The sequence below is a fragment of the Delphinapterus leucas genome, chromosome 12 (genome assembly GCF_059928025.1).
Source record: "Delphinapterus leucas isolate spDelLeu-1000000601 "Yukka" chromosome 12, BTC_Dleu_Yukka2, whole genome shotgun sequence".
Lineage (NCBI taxonomy): Eukaryota > Metazoa > Chordata > Mammalia > Artiodactyla > Monodontidae > Delphinapterus > Delphinapterus leucas.
The window spans coordinates 56,782,154-56,799,795 of NC_143140.1; the positions used below are offsets into that span (position 1 = coordinate 56,782,154).

The 17,642-nt window shown below is 35.9% G+C and overlaps 1 protein-coding gene across 4 annotated transcripts in view; it reads right to left on the reverse strand.

Moving 5' to 3' along the window:
- Positions 1 to 17,642, reverse strand: part of TBC1D32 (TBC1 domain family member 32) — a 193,854-nt gene that overhangs the window by 78,650 nt on the left and 97,562 nt on the right. For all 4 annotated transcript variants that reach the window (XM_089921967.1, XM_089921968.1, XM_022555523.2 and 1 more), the window contains 3 exons: positions 8,532 to 8,654; positions 7,098 to 7,206; positions 6,253 to 6,349 (listed from right to left, as the gene is read on the reverse strand). In XM_089921967.1, coding sequence (XP_089778093.1) covers positions 6,253 to 6,349; positions 7,098 to 7,206; positions 8,532 to 8,654 — 329 coding nt within the window. The remainder of the gene's footprint in view (positions 1 to 6,252; positions 6,350 to 7,097; positions 7,207 to 8,531; positions 8,655 to 17,642) is intronic.

A 17,642-nucleotide genomic window follows, 5' to 3' on the forward strand; every position in this document is an offset into this window, starting at 1 on the left:
TATGGGTTAATTGTATGGTATGTTAATTATATCTCAATGAAGCTGTTTTAAAAATTTTTCAGGGCTTCCCTGGTGGCGCAGTGGTTGAGAGTCCGCCTGCCGATGCAGGGGACACGGGTTCGTGCCTCGGTCCGGGAAGATCCCACATGCCGTGGAGCGTCTGGGCCCGTGAGCCATGGCTGCTGAGCCTGCGCGTCCGGAGCTTGTGCTCCGCAACGGGAGAGGCCACAACAGTGAGAGGCCTGCGTACCGAAAAAAAAAAAAAAAAAAAAAAAAAATTTTTTTCAAAGACCTATATGATTGATGCAGAATATATAGGATAATTACCATAAGAAAGAGAAAAGACAAGAGATGAAGTAAAAGACAAGCAAGATGAAAGAATGGGAAAGTAACATATTTGTTATTAGCTTTCACTCTGTTTACTTCTTAGCACAAAGGAAGGGCCTCCAGAGGTTTGTATGGGTAAAGAGTGACTACTGCGGAGTTCTTGGAACATTCAAGTTTACTTACATCAGGAGTTACTAATACGTTTGAAGCTTTCAATGAGCAGCCATGTGAATTTCTAAGATCAAAGAATAGCAATCATTGCCAATGGCCTGGCAGTTAGTAACCTTGTGAGTTATTGCTGTGCTTCTGCTACTCTGTTGGCCCTGTTAGGAATACTAGAAACACACAGGCAATGAACAACAACAAAAACAAACAAACAAAACAAAACCAAAAACCACCACCATCACCAACTTACTCTCCACTTTGAAGACACCAGCCCCAACGAAGTAAATATATTTCCAAACAGTTTCTTGATAAAGATAGAAATTCTACAGTAGTAAGGTATATAGGATACAGGCATAATCTAGACTGCTGATTTTTATAATTCAGCCTGAATAAACATTATAAAATAAAAAATAAAGTGAATGGAAGATGCTAGAAAGGGAAGTAAGAAGAGCTTATTTTTCATTTTATTAAGATATTTCTCTCTGATGGTTTCAATACCCAGAGTACACTATCCAACTCCTCAAGCTATTTTTATTTTCCAGTATGGAAGTACTGAATTTCCCTTCCTCCTTAGAGAAAGAAGTACCCATCCTGAACACGTCAAAATGGAACGTATACTAGTGGCTAGGGATGTTATAACTCCTGGGAGATCTAATTTTAGCTTAGGAAAACAAGAACAAAACAAAACAGATTGCTATCTCACAATCTTCCTGCTTCGTATGGGAAAGGAATTATGAGTTAATCTCTAGTAGTGCATGCTAACAGGTACTTGGTTTTAACCACCATACAAACTCTTCTTTCTCCGACTCCCCTTCCCTCTTTCTTATCTTCTGCACAGGAACAGTAATTTACCATACTAACACATTTCTTCCTACTTTTCTCAACTCTCAGATAACAGAGAGATGATATTTTGGAATAGATTTTTATGTATGATGATTTAGGTATGTTCACATATGTGACATATGTACATAAATAATATTAATCAGCTTTTAAAGGGCTTTTACATTTTAATATGGTGACCCTAAAAATGAATACAAAGAAAAATAACTGAACCAAATGATGTCTCAAGATTCTTATTCACAGATGGAGATAAATCATCTAATAGCTAACACCGATGCCAAGGAACTAACAAGAGGCAATTTAACAGATGAGGAAATGCTAAGTGTAGCAAGAAGGATAAATCTAGAAGCTGGGAGACAAATTAGGTGAATGTCACCATGTGCACACAACTACAGTGATATTTTTTCCACAACAATGAAATGATATCCCAAATATTGAAGTGCAAATGACTAGAATAACACCTATCAGAATCAGTGAATTATTACCTCTAAATCTAAAAAGCAAGTATATGAACGCTTGCTTTTAAAATAGCTATTTGTATCTTAAAGTATTGCTTAAACAGTATTTTTTTTTTTTTTTTTTTTTTTTTGCGGTACATGGGCCTCTCACTGTTGTGGCCTCTCCCGTCACGGAGCACAGGCTCTGGACGCACAGGCCCAGCGGCCATGGCTCACGGGCCCAGCCACTCCGTGGCATGTGGGATCCTCCCAGACCGGGGCACGAACCCGCATCCCCCGCATCGGCAGGCGGACTCTCAACCACTGCGCCACCAGGGAAGCCTGCTTAAACAGTATTTTTAAATGCATAATTAATGTTTAACATTGAACAGTTTAACCAGGAACATTGCTTTCAATTTAGACTTGTATCTGCTAGAAATACGTTTGGCTCCATTATTCTCACTGAGGTTACAGAGATATCATCACTGTATTCTCTTACGTACTATCAAAATCAGACGTGCTTCTGATTTCCTCTCCTATTTTCTGCCATTCTTCTATGAGTATAGGGTGAGTGATACATCGGCAATACCAGAACGACATATATTTGATTCATATTTGACTCAGTACGTACCTATGCAAAATCGCTTCCTGAGGTACCTCTTTGGCTATCCACTGACTGGTACCTAGATCATTCTCTCCTGCTTAACAAGAACCACAATAATGCCAGGACCACTATTAGGAGGAAGTATTAGGTACTGCTGTTAAATTGAGAATAATGTCTTATTCAAACACTTGTGTTTTAGGTACAAACAGAAAGGCAGCTAGAAGTTGCTGTCCAATATGGTGGGAAAATATGAAATAAAGAAAATTGAAATTGTACTAAATTAAAACAGAACATGTGACAGAAAGGCAGGCACGAATGAGTTGGGCCTTGTAGGCTATAGTGGAGTCATGAGAGGGTTTCAAGTAGAGGAGTTAAATGATCCAACCCACATTTCAGTAGCCATTCCTGTGGCTGCTGTGTTGGAAACAAACTGAACAGGTTACTACAATGATACAGGTGAGAGACGAGGGCGGTAGTAGATGAGTAAAAAGTGGTTTTATTTCCGATATGAAGGATCAAGAGCATTTGCTGACGCATTAGATGTGGGGTTATGAAGACAGAAGGAGTCAAAGAAAACCTTCAGGTTTATTGCCTAAAGAACTGGAATCATAAAGTTGTCCTTTTTGAAATGAGGAAGAATACCAAGTATCAGAAATTTATCTCAGACGTGTTAAATTTGATATGTTCATTAACCGTCCTAGTAAAGATGTCAAGTAAACTGATATGAGTACACAGTCAAGTAGAAATACGGGTTTAAGATATAAATCAGAGTGTACTGGACGGTATCTTAGTCATGAGACTAGACAAAATCCCCAAAAGAATAAGTACAGACAAAAAAAAAAAAAAAAAAAAGAACTGAGACCTGGCGTACTCCAAAGTTTAGAGGTTGGAGAGATGTGAAAGATCCAGCAAAAGACATGAAGAATTTGCCAGAAATGCAGCAGGGGGGAAGAAAATTAGATAATGTACTTTCTTAAAGCCAAATAAGAAAATGTTTCAAAAAAGAGAGGCATCAAACATTTTAAGTTTTATTTGTGTTTTTTTTTTTGCGGTACACGGGCCTCTCACTGTTGTGGCCTCTCCCATTGCGGAGCACAGGCTCTGGACGCGCAGGCTCAGCGGCCATGGCTCACGGGCCCAGCTGTTGCGCCGCATGTGGGATCCTCCCGGACCGGGGCAGGAACCCGCATCCCCTGCATCGGCAGGTGGGCTCTCAACCATTGCGCCACCAGGGAAGCCCCAAACATTGTAAGTTTTAATGCTAGGTGTAGTAGGATGAGGATGAGATCTGGCCTGTCAATTTAATCATGGTAGAATGGTAAGAGTGAAAGTCTGATTAGCTTTCAAGTGGATTCAAGAGAGCATGGAAAGAGAATAACTACAATATTAATATTAGACAACTCCTTCAAGGAATTTTGCAGGAGGAGGACAGAAATGGGATTGTAGAGAGGGGAAAGTAAATTCAAAAGAAGATATTTTAAATATGGAAAAATTAACAGCATGCTTGCTGGCCTGTAGGAAAGCTGTAGTGGAGATCCACACCCAACCCCCACCCACAAAAAAAGCAATAAAGAAAAAGGGAGAACTGTTAAAAGCAATATCTTTGCAAAAAAGAGGATGGAATGCAGGGCACAAATGGAGAAACTGGACTTTGTAATTAACATTTGCAGTTTTATTCATAGTAATACAAAATCTAAATTGGCACAGATGCAGCCGAGTGAGCTGACATGTATCAGGAGCACATGGAAGCTGACTGTTTCTATTTCTTCAGTTTAAAAAAAAAAAGGAAACAGAGTTATCATCTGATAGGAAAGATTGGGAAGAGGTTAGGAAGGTTTGATGAAAGAGTATATTTGAAAACAGTCATCTAGGAGACTAGGAGAGTAAATGGACCTGTGGACACACTATATGACTGCCTGGCAGCATTACAGGCTTACTAGAGGTTAATAACCATTCTGCAGTTATCTTCTGGGCTAGACAGATAAGCTACTATTACTCCCTTTTCTAAATCACTTATAAGAGTAGAGCAGGGAAAAAAATTATACTCCTCTGAGCACCGATTCCTAGGAATTGATTTTTTTTTTTTTTTCCTTCTCAGGGAACTATCCATTTAATCTTACTTTCTGATTTGTCTGCCTTGGTCATTTTAAAATAAAGCATATGTTTTTTATCAAACTATTATACTTTGAAGAAACAAACTATCTAATATGGCAGTCACAAAGTAAGACTGACAATGAATGAATTTGCTGTTCAAAAGAAAAGATATATTTGTTTCCAAGCGAAATTTAGCAAAGGTAATGATGCTATATGGTAACAAGGAAAAGGGCTGAATGGTTGAGGCACGAAGAATGGATCATATGCTATACATCATCTTATATCCGGTGCTTAGTGAAGTACCTGATAATCAGCACTCAAGAAACATGTTGAATAAAGGAATGAGTAGGCGAATACATAATGAAACCTAAACACAGAATGACAAAATATAAAGACTGATTAAAAAGACTGAAAGTAGGAGAGGAAGACATAAAAGACTGGGTTCACTGAAAGATGCAAGTCAGTGGTAAGAGTCCAAAATGATATTCTTTTAAGAGTTTCTTCTTGAAAAATACTTAATATTGCTCCCACATCTCTGAATTAGGTCACACGAGAAAAACATACGGCAAAATTTTAAAAGTGTATTAAAAAGACAAATATTAAAAACTTTTAAAAATCCCTCACATTCTCTTTCCCTAACCTAGGTAGACAGAAAACAAATAGAAATTTGTCTCTATGCAATTGTGAGATACATAGTGTATATCTTAAACACTGGATAGAAATAAAAACATGTATCAATTGATGGCCTCTATTGATTGATTTAAGGCAAGTAAACACCGGGAAAAGTAAGTGGCTTATGAAGCCTCACATAGAAGAAAAATTTCTTATTTTTCAACAACCACTCTGTGGAATCTAACCTACATGAAATGAATTATATACGTTATTTCTTTCCAATGCAAGTTTGATAGTACAAGGAGATCATGTTGATATTAAGATTTAACTTCTCAAATTAATGGTTTAAAATCTTCATATTTCATCTTAGAATTCTCAAGTCTAAAAACTGCTTGAATTTTTATTGCTCTTATGATAAAGTCTAAATACCTGAACTTGAGGTACCCTGGTCTTACGGCTGAACTTGGCTTACCTGCCTAAGACTTATCTCTGGTCACTCTTGTCCTCATAGTCCAAATCTCATACATCCTTGAACTACTCATGTTTCTTAATATAATTTGCTCCTTTTAGTCTCACTGCTGTTTCCTCTGTCAAAAACGCTCTTCTAATACCCAGAAAACACCTACTTCACATCTCACTTTAAACTCAGTGCTCTTTGGAAGAGCATCTGCTTATGTGCTACCCTAGCAGGCTACACATTTTTCTATATATTTAGTTCCTATCACACGGTACTACCATACAATTGTCTAATTACTTGAATGTATTCCCTAAAAGGTCATAAATATCAGAATTTTTATTTTATTATATTTATATAACATTTATATTTTAAGTCCTGAGCACACAGGACTTACGTATGGCACACAGATATTAAAAAATATTAATCTGTGGAATAAAGTTCTACGTATCGAGAATTAATTCATCGAAAATCACTAATTCCCTTTTTTAAAGCAAAAAAAAGGTTCTGATAAGAACTATTCAGCATCATACAAATATTCATTTAGTAAGGAACATGTGAAATCATGAAAACTTACAAAGAAACAGACATATATGGATTCAGGTATATGAGCTGAATGAAAAATAGTATTAATCTCCCTTCATAATACTTTATCTTTTTTCAAATTATAACAAAAATAAAAAGCAGTAAAACATGGCACTTGATGGTAAATGTTTTACCTTGTTTTAGATCAGCATTTCTCGTAACACCGTCTGACAAATAGCAGTTTGGTAAAGGGTATGATGAAAACATTGGCCAAGGATATGGATCATCACCCTAAAAAAGAAGACAGATGACTTTAGGAAGTAGCTTAATATTAAATTTTAAGACTTTCTGAAATATCACTTAAATTGGCTTTTGTTTCATAAATTCCAGAGTTGTAGCATAACTAACCAAAAGCTATCTGACATTATAATTCAACACTCTAATGGATACTAACTAAAATGAAATATAGAAACAACATTAAATAAGTACTAAAGACAAATATGATAACTTGTTGTAGCAACTAGACTGCTCACAAAACTATTTCTCTTATGCTGTCAATCATTTCTAGCTCACCATTCCTGGAGTGAAGTACTTAATATAACAACAAACAACAGTAAAAATAACAAAAAAACCCTTCAAGAGAAAACCAAACTCTATGGATACTGATGAAATGAGAGGTACTCAATATAGCCAGTGAAACACAATAAGAATTAGTCATCTAATAAAAATCAGGTATCATGAAGGGGAAAGATATTAAAAGTGAAAAAATTTTAATATGTGTTCAGAGACACACAAGGAAAATGACAAGTTTTTAATAAAAGAATATCCTACTCTGCAACACAAACTACCACTCAAGACACCTTGCCTTGAAGAATGCTCTTTTCATTAGAAAGCGTTTACTTGCATCCTAAAGTTTTTCTAGTAACAAAAGATCAGTTCTGTGATGTGGATATTCAGAAGTTGTTTATTGTCACTTGAGCTGGCTACCTTGCTTCAAAATGTCAGAAAAACATTCCCCCCTCCTCTTTACCCCACTTACCTTCTCTAGTATCCTTGGAGGTAAAATTCGTTCCATTGGCCCACCAATAAGATTTATTCTAACAAGAACATGATTTCTCTCCACTGATAAGCTATCAATTATAAAATCTCTGAAAAATAATTATATCAATTGTTACTGCCTTAATTGAATATGATTTTATTTTAAGATCCTGTCAGTGGAATGTAGAAGAAAAAAGCAATACAATTTCTATAGAAGAGTCTGAAAAATAAATTCACTTTTTATCTTACAGCTTTCTTAGCTACAGAGCAAAGAATTGGAGATATAATTCATATAATGAGATGAATGAGATTAAGAATATTTCCTTGATAAATGTCACATGTTATAAAGAAATGGGATTAAGATATGCATTATTTCCACACCAACTCTATCACATTTTTAAATTTATTCATTTTATTTATTTTTGGCTGCGTTGGGTCTTTGTTGCTGTGCACAGGCTTTCTCTCTAGTTGTAGAGAGCCGGGGCTACTCTGCCTTGCATGGGCTTCTCATTGCCGTGGCTTCTCTTGTTGTGGAGCATAGGCTCTAGGCGTGCAGGCTTCAGTAGTTGTGGCATGCAGGTTCACTAGTTGTGGCACACGGGCTTAGTTGCTCCGTGGCATGTGGGATCTTTCCAGACCAGGGTTCGAACCCGTATCTCCTACATTGGCAGGCAGATTCTTAACCACTGCGCCACCAGGGAAACCACATTCTTAGTCAAAGTTCCCTTAAGTTCTAGACCCAGTGACTTAATTCAAATTCTTCACTTTGTATCCTCCACACTTCCTGCAGCTGTTAATACTATCCTTCTATATCAAACCTAGAGTATTCAGTAATGTGGCCTGGTATTCTGTACTATTTTTCCAAGGTCTAGCTAGAGTAGAGGCACACTTTTTTAAAATTACAGACACAAAAACAATGCCAGCTATTGAATGTGTGTTCAAGATATGTCAACCGAATCAAGGTAATGGTAAGTATGACATATTAATAGAAAAAAGTTTTCAAGATATTACCATAACCTCGTTTTGCAATAATCAGAATTTATAACTATGAGCTAACATAATTAAGAGAATGAAGTAAAAATTGCCTCTATAAGGGACACAAAAATCAAACGTTTTGTTTAATGGGTCATCTTTCACATGAGTCTGAATTTAAAGCTGATACAACTTAATAAAGTTAGGACTTAACTAAAAAACAAAAAACTAAACAGAAACTTAGAAAGTAGTACTCTGTAAGCTGTCTCCAAGAACATTGTCTACAATCTTTTTAACTGTGACATTTATGCTTTATTGCTTTTTACTCTTATTTAAATCTACTGAATTCAGATAATGGAAAAACATTAAATAAACTGTACAGAAAATTACTGCCTCAACAGAACATCTGTAAAGAAAGCTGTTATTGTCTCTTAATTATTTTATTATTATTATTTTTTTTTACCTGTGACTGTCAGAGGTCTCTAAGGTATTTTCTTCTTGAGCATTTAGTAACATTTCAGATACTTGATACTGAGCCTCCAATAGGAGAAGAGTGTCTAGATCACAGCATACCACACTTAATAACCTAAATAAAAAGGAACAATAAAAGTAGATTTTCAAAAATATATCCTAAAAGTTTAGAAACTTTCTTGGTGTCTCAAACCAAGAGACATGGAAATAAAAATTTTGTAAGAAAAATCAGGTAGTTATTTCAGATATATTTTTAGTCATTTTGAATAAATGACCTCAAAAAATTTTCTAATTGAAATATCATTTAAAGACCATGGGTTATTTCTAATCTAGTTTAAGAATTTATCTAAATCTAGGAATAATAAATTTTATTCTCAACTGATACTTAATTTAAAAATTAATTAGGGAACATTAGCAAATCTATAAAAACTACAAATTGCCACCACTTTTTACTCAATTAAATACAGAAGGAATGACAGAATCATCTTGCTACCAATCCAGGAAATATTTATTAGGTGAAATGTCAATGGCTAACTTTAAAATTGTCAGATAAAGCTGAGAACACCAAAACACAATGATCTATCTTAACATTACTAAAAGTAGAAATCATGTGGCTCCTATTGTGATGCAAGAAGATGTACAGTCAGTGCACCATCTACAAAATATTCTTGCCAAAAAAATGGAACCTGAAACTAACCAATCCTAGATATCTCATTATCAGTTTATACTGATACAAGGCTCAGAGAAATATGTAAAAAGACACCACAAGAGGGAAACAGTCAACACAAAACCCAGAATTTGGAGAATACTACACATTATATATTTCTTCTGGGAAAAAAATGGCTCATAAAAAAAGAGGGGATAAAGGAAGTTATAAATTAAAAGAAAAATAAAATGAATGTGAAGATTTCGTTTTGATCATGATTCAACCAAAAACTGTGAAAATGCATTTTGAGTCACACAGGAACTATCTCCAAGGTATGTTAAGTAAAAAAGAAGAGGCACAAGACGTGCACAGTGGTAGCATTTGAACCAAAATGGAGAAACATTTGAATACATATTTAAGTACATATTTGTTTCTACGTAGAATCCCTCTCTAAAGACAAAAAAGAAACTGGTAAGAGTTGTTAGCTGGGCGGGGTGTGGGGGGGTTGGAATCTGACAGACTGAAGGGAATATACTTCTCACAGTATATCTTTTACAGTTTCTGAATTTTGGTGCAATCACATGTTTTATCTAGTCAATAGCATCCATAAATAGAAAAATGTTTGGTGGATGCATTTAACAGTCAAAAATGGCAATTCAATATCACTCCCCAGAACCTGGCTAAAATAACCAAATGTATCCAAAACTAAGGGAAAATCTACTATCAATTTAGTGAAATGTTCCATACTTAGCTTATAAAAGTAAGAACATTTGTGCTAGATAAAATGAAAAGAATACTTAGACTTCTAGTTTAAAGATGGTAGTGTAAGTTGGTATTTCCCTTTTCTCAGCCTAGAAATAACCCCAAGGATTGAGAAGGAAGGAAAAGATCATAAAAATGTTTAGCCACAAAATGAGCTGAAGGACAGTCAAGGGCAATCAAAATTTGGCAAAGACCACTATGGGAAGGAAAGAAACTGAGAAAGGATGTCATGGCTGCCCATGAAAAACAACAGAATTAATTTCTCAAAAAAATTCATAAAAACAAAACTTTCAGAAATGAGGAGTATACTCAGATGAAACTCTCTGTTTACGATAGTGGAAACAGGATACACGAGACAGAGGCAGGAAGATCCCTGGTCCTCTTATGGTTCGTAGTAATAGAAGAAACAAGGTAGAACATGGAGTCACAGACAAATCAATTATTAGTAATTGGTTACAGGTTATAGAGACAATTATTAATAATTAAAACTGACTACATGCATAGTGAGATTGGCAGGGACAACACAAAAACATACACAGACCGAAAACTCAGGCCCACAGAAAAAGTTCAACTAGCTGGGAACATGACCATAACTTCTCTTCAACACGAGCCTCCTGTAAATAGCTGATGATGAAAGAACTCACACTCCTCCAAAAACAAATACCACAGGACGCATACAAAGGTGCTCCAAGAAAAAGGAGGAAATAACAGGATGAGCAGATGGCAAATACAAACACACAGGGCAGCCATTATACACTCCAAAACTATGACCAAATAATTGTCTGTGAATTAAGTTATATAAATGTATCAAATCAACAGGCTGTATAACTTACAGAATATTATATTGCAATTATCTCTCAACTGAAAAGTTTAATAAAGCAGTAGTCTCCAATAAGCTCTTTGCACAAAGTAGAGCTGTATAAGCACAGGGAAGAAACAGCAAAACAACCAGAAAACATAAAACATGAACTGGCAGAGCTAAGGAAAGAAGCAGAAGAACAAAAGTGTCACAGAAATTAATGCACAATTAGAAATAGCAAAAAAGAACAGATGCTGCTAAAAGCACAATAAATGATACAGGGAACAGAATGAGAGTGTGAAAAACATAATGAAAATAAAGAATTTAAACTACTGATTTCTTGAAGAGAAAACAGAAATAACCTAACAGGATACATCTTTAGAGATACTAGTCAAATTCCACGAGAAAAGCAACCATGACAGCATGTCCAGGGTAAACTGAACCAAAAGAGTCAACACTGAGACAGAGCTATTAGACTTACAGAAAGAACCACTGGGGTATCCAGGGAAAAAGATAAGTCACTAACAGAGTTGGGGTTGGGGGGAAGGGAATCAAGCTGTTCTCAGATATACCCACAGCAACATTCAATACCAGCAGGACAATGAAGCAATACTGGGAGGAGGTCTAACACCAGATAGTAACACGCATTACAAAGCTGTGAAAATTTTAAAAGTGTAGTAATGGCATGAATAAACAAAAGAAAATTCAAACAGATGCAAATATATAGAGGAATTTAAAATATGTCAAAGGCAGATAGAATTTCCTGGTGGAAGGAATATGTGGAGCAAAAAGAAGAAAGATACCAAGGATGACTTCAGATGTTTCGTTAGAAAAATAAGAAGGATCAAGTTGTCACCAACTAGGTAATAAGGCTTTAAGTTATAAAGGTTTAGGGAGGACCTAGTAACCTTTCTACTTTCTTTAGGTTACTAAATCAGTGAACAGGTAATGAAAATAACCTCAACATCCTCTAGTTTATGATTTGAAAAGAGGAGTCTATAGGCTCTAGATGGACAATTAGACGATCCAAGGTGAATTAGAGTAGCTCTGAAGCAGATCCATGCCTGGACTGAATTCTCATTAGAGAATGAGTAAATAGAAGCTTTAACAAATGATGTAAGACTTTTAATATCCTACAAATACTAGGAATAATGTAAGGTTAGCAAATTTGATCCAGCAGTAAATTAAAAGAATAGCATACTGTGATCAAGCACCGTTCATTCCAGGAAGAAAAGGATAGTTTAATATTGAAACATCTCCTGATATAATTCATGACATCTATATGTAATAGAAAATATATAATCATCTGACCGGATGCTTGAAAGCTACTTAATCTAAGATTCAACATCCACTCTCTACTCCCTGTCCTCCAAAAAATAGCATTCCCATAAGGTCATGAAAACAGCAAAACTGTCCATTATTTAGCATTGTTTTAGAAGTTTAAGCCAATGCAAAAAATATAAGAAAAAGAGGAATGCGATCTGAAAGGAAATAATGATGTTCATTATCAGAAGATGATAAAACTGTTTATTTGGAAACTACCCTTCCCCATGACATAAAATTCAATCTACTTGATTTTAAGAAATATTGGTTGAATACCTACTAAGTGCCTATTACTGTTTTAAGTGCCAAGGATACCTCACTGAACACACATGCACAAAAATCCCAGTCTTTATGGAATGCTAAATACTAGAGGAGGGGGACAGTGAACAACAACAAAAAAAAAAACACGGCATGGATACAACTAAAGCAGGGAAGTGAATAAGGAGTTGTAACAAGAGAGCAGTGGGGATAGATTACTGTATGCAATTTCAAATAAGGCAGTTAGGAAAGACCTCAGCAAGAAGGTGACACCTGAGTAAAGACCTAAAAGAAATGAAGAAACAAGCCATGGAGCTATCTGAGGGATAAACGTTCCAAGGCAGAGCAAACAGCTTGAGCAAGGGACTGAAGGTTGAGAGCACGACTGGCATGTTTGAAGAACAGTATGCCATTCTCGCTGGAGTCTCTCTACTCTGCTGGCTTTGAAGAAGCAAGCAGCCATACTGGAGAAACCCATGTGGCAAGGAACTACAGGTAGCCTCTAAGAATTGAGGGCAGACTTCAATTAACAAAGCTGCAAGGGCTCTAGCCTCTAAGCAGCAAGAAAACATGACCCTCAGTCCTAAAACCATAAGGAACTACATTCTGCCGAAAATCTGTGAGTTTGGAAACAGATACTTTCCTGATTGAGCTTCAAAAGAGATCACAGCCCCATCTGACACGTTGATTGTAGCCTTGTAAGACTATGAACAAGGAACCAAGCAGAGAGAACCAAGTAGAGAGAAACTGAGGTAAGTGTGTGATGTTTTAAGCCACAAAGTTTGTGGTAAGAGTTCAACAAAATGGCTCCACTAACAACCTAAAAGCATTTAAAGGAGAATAGTTAAATGAATTAATAATTGGTATATCTATACAGTCTCAGACATTCATCTCAGATATGGTGCTTACCATGTCTTAAATTTATGTGACATATTTAGTCTCACAATAACTCCAAGGAAGGTAGAGTTACTGTCTCCATTTCACATACGAAGAAATGGAGGCATAGAGAGGTTACGAATCTTGTCTAAAATCACTTTGATGATGTGGTTCCAGAGTCCATGCTCTTAAACCACTGGGTGATATTGCCACATACTGTAGTATATACTGGGGAACATAAGGCTACAAATATTAAATTAACAAAAGATATATAAGACCTATGAAAAAGAACCCAATGTCCTAATGAGAGTAATTAGAGAATACTTAAATAAAATGGAGATATATAGAATGTTTACAGATTGGAAAACTCAGTATAAAGATGTCAGTTCACTCACTATTTATCTGTAGATTCAATCCAAGGATAATTAAAATCCCAGTGGGCTGGTTTGTGTGACAAGATGATTCTAAAATTTGTATGGAAAAAAAAGGACTAAAAGTAGCCATGATATTTTTGGAAAAGAACCAAGTGGGAACAATCACCCTATCAATTATTGTAACGTATTATAAAGCTATAGTAATTAACAGAATCTAATATTTGTACAAGGATGAACAAAATCCAACTGAATAGAATAGGAAGTTCAAAAACATACCTTTGAATATTTAGATACCTTTTCTGTAACACACAAAAAAATTATGTATATATATGCACACAGAGATACGTAGCTAATGTTCCACGTGTAGTTGTTTATAATAGCCAAAACTAGAGAACTATAAGTATCTCAAACGTCTGCTAGTAGCATAATATATAAACAAAACACAGTATACTCATGCTATGGAATATCATATAGCAATAAATATTGACCTTAGAAAAATAATGCTACATATAAAAGGTCAGATATCACAGAGTATACAGTCTATGCTACCACTAAAATAAAGCCCAAAAAGCAACAAAATTAAATGTATTTTTTTGGAAATACATAACTAAGTAGTAAAAATATAAAATAAAGTAGTAAATACCATAAAAGTCAGAATAGTGGTTACCCATTAGGGAGATGGGAGGCAGTCATGATCAACAAATGCATAGTACTAGTAAGTTCTTTTCTTTACTTGACTGGGATGTTATGTAGACATTTATTTTAAAACACTTTGCTAAATTTATGTTTATATTTTATGCAGGATTTATATTTTTAATATTTCATAAAAAACTTGTGTCATGCTTGGGTGGATAATGGGAAGAAGTATAGCATTATATCTATAAGAAATATAAACATGTGTGCAATAAATGAACAAATCGAAAACACCAATAAAACAATGCATACTTTAATAATTATGCATAAAAGCCTTGATAACAATGAGTGCCATTTACTACTCAATCATGTAATCATCTAATAAACAGATTTTAATGTTTCATTAATTATATCAGCATATGTGTATAAGCTAGCAGCTACAGTAAACATGGAAGAAAAAGCCAGTTGAGTAAGACCATCTTTTTAGCCTAACCATGAGGCTAGGTTTACAAAGTGAATTGAAGTGTTGTGTGCAGATTATTTTATATCCATTAAGTTTTGAAAAGTGACCATAAAAACATGTCTCAAAACTTACATATTATTAGGCTTACAAGTAACAAATTGTGAAGTTTAAGTTTTGTTGGCCCCAACCCAAATTTCCCGAAGTTAAGATAAAAATCTGCTGCTTATTTCAAACATAAAGTTAGTTATATCAAGAAGTATTCCAAAGAAAATCAACAATTATCCAAGATGAATCCAAATTCATTACTGGATAAGTGCTTTAATGGTATATTTTCAGTTTTTTATGGACAGATAAAGTATTAAAAATAAAGTTAATGTAAAGATATCAACGGTAAGTTTCGCAGAAGAAATTTCAAAGTGTTTGTGAATATGTATGTGTATCTCTCTCTCAGAACACAGTTAGAATTAGATGGAGTCTACCTACCCCAGGCACAAACCCCCTCAGGTTGTTAGGTGTTATAGGTTACTTTTATCAAAATAAGAGAAGTTTCTGTACACCAAAAGACAGACAGTAATCACAGACCTTAGCTGTTCATTCTCTATTTCATACAATCCTAAGCAATGTGCAAATATTACAGACACTATTATAGCCTTATGGTTCCCAGGAACCCAAACAGTCTAGCACTCAGGGATATGGTGTTGCTGTTTGAAGGTGGTGAAGACATAAGAGTTTGTCTGCCTACAGCAAAGCTTTTGGAGGCATGACATGACTATTTAAAGTGGGGAAGGATCCAGGCCCCTGTAGTAACTCCATGAAAGAATTTGTATACCTGTGGTGATATTCAATCAGATCTACTGCCTGGGCTTCCCTGGTGGCGCAGTGGTTGAGAGTCACCTGCTGATGCAGGGGACGTGGGTTCATGCCCCGTTCTGGGAAGATCCCACATGCTGCGGAGCAGCTGGGCCCGTGAGCCATGGCCACTGACCCTGTGCATCCGGAGCCTGTGCTCCGCAACGGGAGAGGCCACAACAGTGAGAGGCCCGCGTACCGCAAAAAAAAGAAAAAAAAAAAAAATCTACTGCCTTATTTGAGTCAGGTTTATTGATGACATCTAATAACAGCTTTCTCATCTCACCTCAGGCACTGAAGGCTAAGTCCCTATCTTTATTAGACACTTTCTGCTGCATTGCTCAGTCTGCACATGTTTCCTGCCTTAGTGTATCTGTTAATTATATGTAACAAAAGACATAATCAGGATGAAGTCTCCTTAGGAGGGTAAATTAACAAAGCCTCTAACTGAGAAGATACTGCTAATTTGGCCAATGTGAATACCAGGAGCAGTCTGCTTTCACCCAACATGGACAGTAATACATCTTTCATTTTAACAAAATTTAGTCCAGGGCAGCCTTGATTGTCCTATCATCCCTCAGGTCGTCATGAAAAACTACTCTACCGATGATATGTTAACTGGGCCTAGGTGAAAAGGAAGTATCTGGCATTCTACATGTTTCAGTAAAAAAAAAAAAAAAAAAAAAAAATAGGTGTGCCAGAGAGTGAGAGATCCAAAAAACTGGGGCATTTCATTGGCATCTCAGTGAAGTTTCTGAGTTCTAGTGGCCTAGAATGTCAAGATATCACATGTAATATACATGATGTATTATTAAATCTTATACTATTTACCACCAGGAAGTGACATAATGCATGATTTTAGCCTCTGTGAGTTTTAGAAGCAACACCTACAATATTTGGGTATGCTTCTCTGATTTATATCAAGTAACCCCTAACTATCAACTTTATGTGACCTAGAGGCTAGAATAAGATCTGAGGCAGGCTCCAAATCTAGAAACTCTATCACTTGAGCCTTTAATCCAGCAGATTCAATATTCAAACTTAATGGCTGATTAGATACTATACGGAACTTCTAGCAAGGGGCAATACAAGATACACACATGGTCTCCTAACATTTTGGAGCAAATCCATGTTCTCTCTGTTAAATAAATATTCCTGTTTTTTGATCCTTATTTGATAAACAATGTCTAGCCCCTGCCACCATGTCTACTTTGCTCATAAGCCCAGCTGAGTAAGCACTAGGGTAGCTGAGGAAAGAGGCTGAGCCAAACAAAAGGGATTATTTTACCTCCTTGGCAGAAGGAGAGATCAGAGCATTGACATGAGTCAAAAATACTCCCTCAATCTGAGTGTATTCTCAGAGGATCATCTATATGCCTCTTCTACCAATCTTCTTAAACCAATCCTCCAAGTGCTTAGAATAATACCTGACACACAGTAAGCACTGTTATATTTGACATTATTATTATTATGCTTTTGCAGAAAAAGTCTTGAGATATATTACTGGTAGATACATAGGGAAAAACTAAGCAGATGGAAAAATAATGCCTTATTAATGCTAAGAAAAACAAATTTGGAGAGGAGAGGAAATTGAATGATAATATATCTCTTGAACTGACAGATAATAACATTTATTCTTTTTCAACACAATACCCCTTCCCTTAGCTGCACTTGTCTCTGATTCACGATTTCCAGAAGGTAAACCTCCAATGTTCTGCTGAAGTTGGGAAGAACAGTAACCTAGGCTGAGTGGGTAGGAATTGAGAGAATGTGAGGGCATATCTAAATCTCATAATTTGAACTAATCCTATTATTGAAAATCTTAGACTTTCACACCTAATCCTCTATTTTCATCTCCATTTTCAGTGTTGTCTCTAATTCCTAGTGTTTCTAGAATACTGTGATAAAAAGTTGCTTCTGGGCATTCCCTGCCAATTTACTTTTAGCTTTGCTGACCTACTAAATCAGTTACAATTTACCCATTTGTTTTGTAGCTCCCGACATTATATTGTGGATATCTCCATCCCACAATCCTTTCTGAAAAAGTTATCTCCATCAAAACATGGGAGTAGGGGCTTCCCTGGTGGCGCAGTGGTTGAGAGTCCACCTGCCAATGCAGG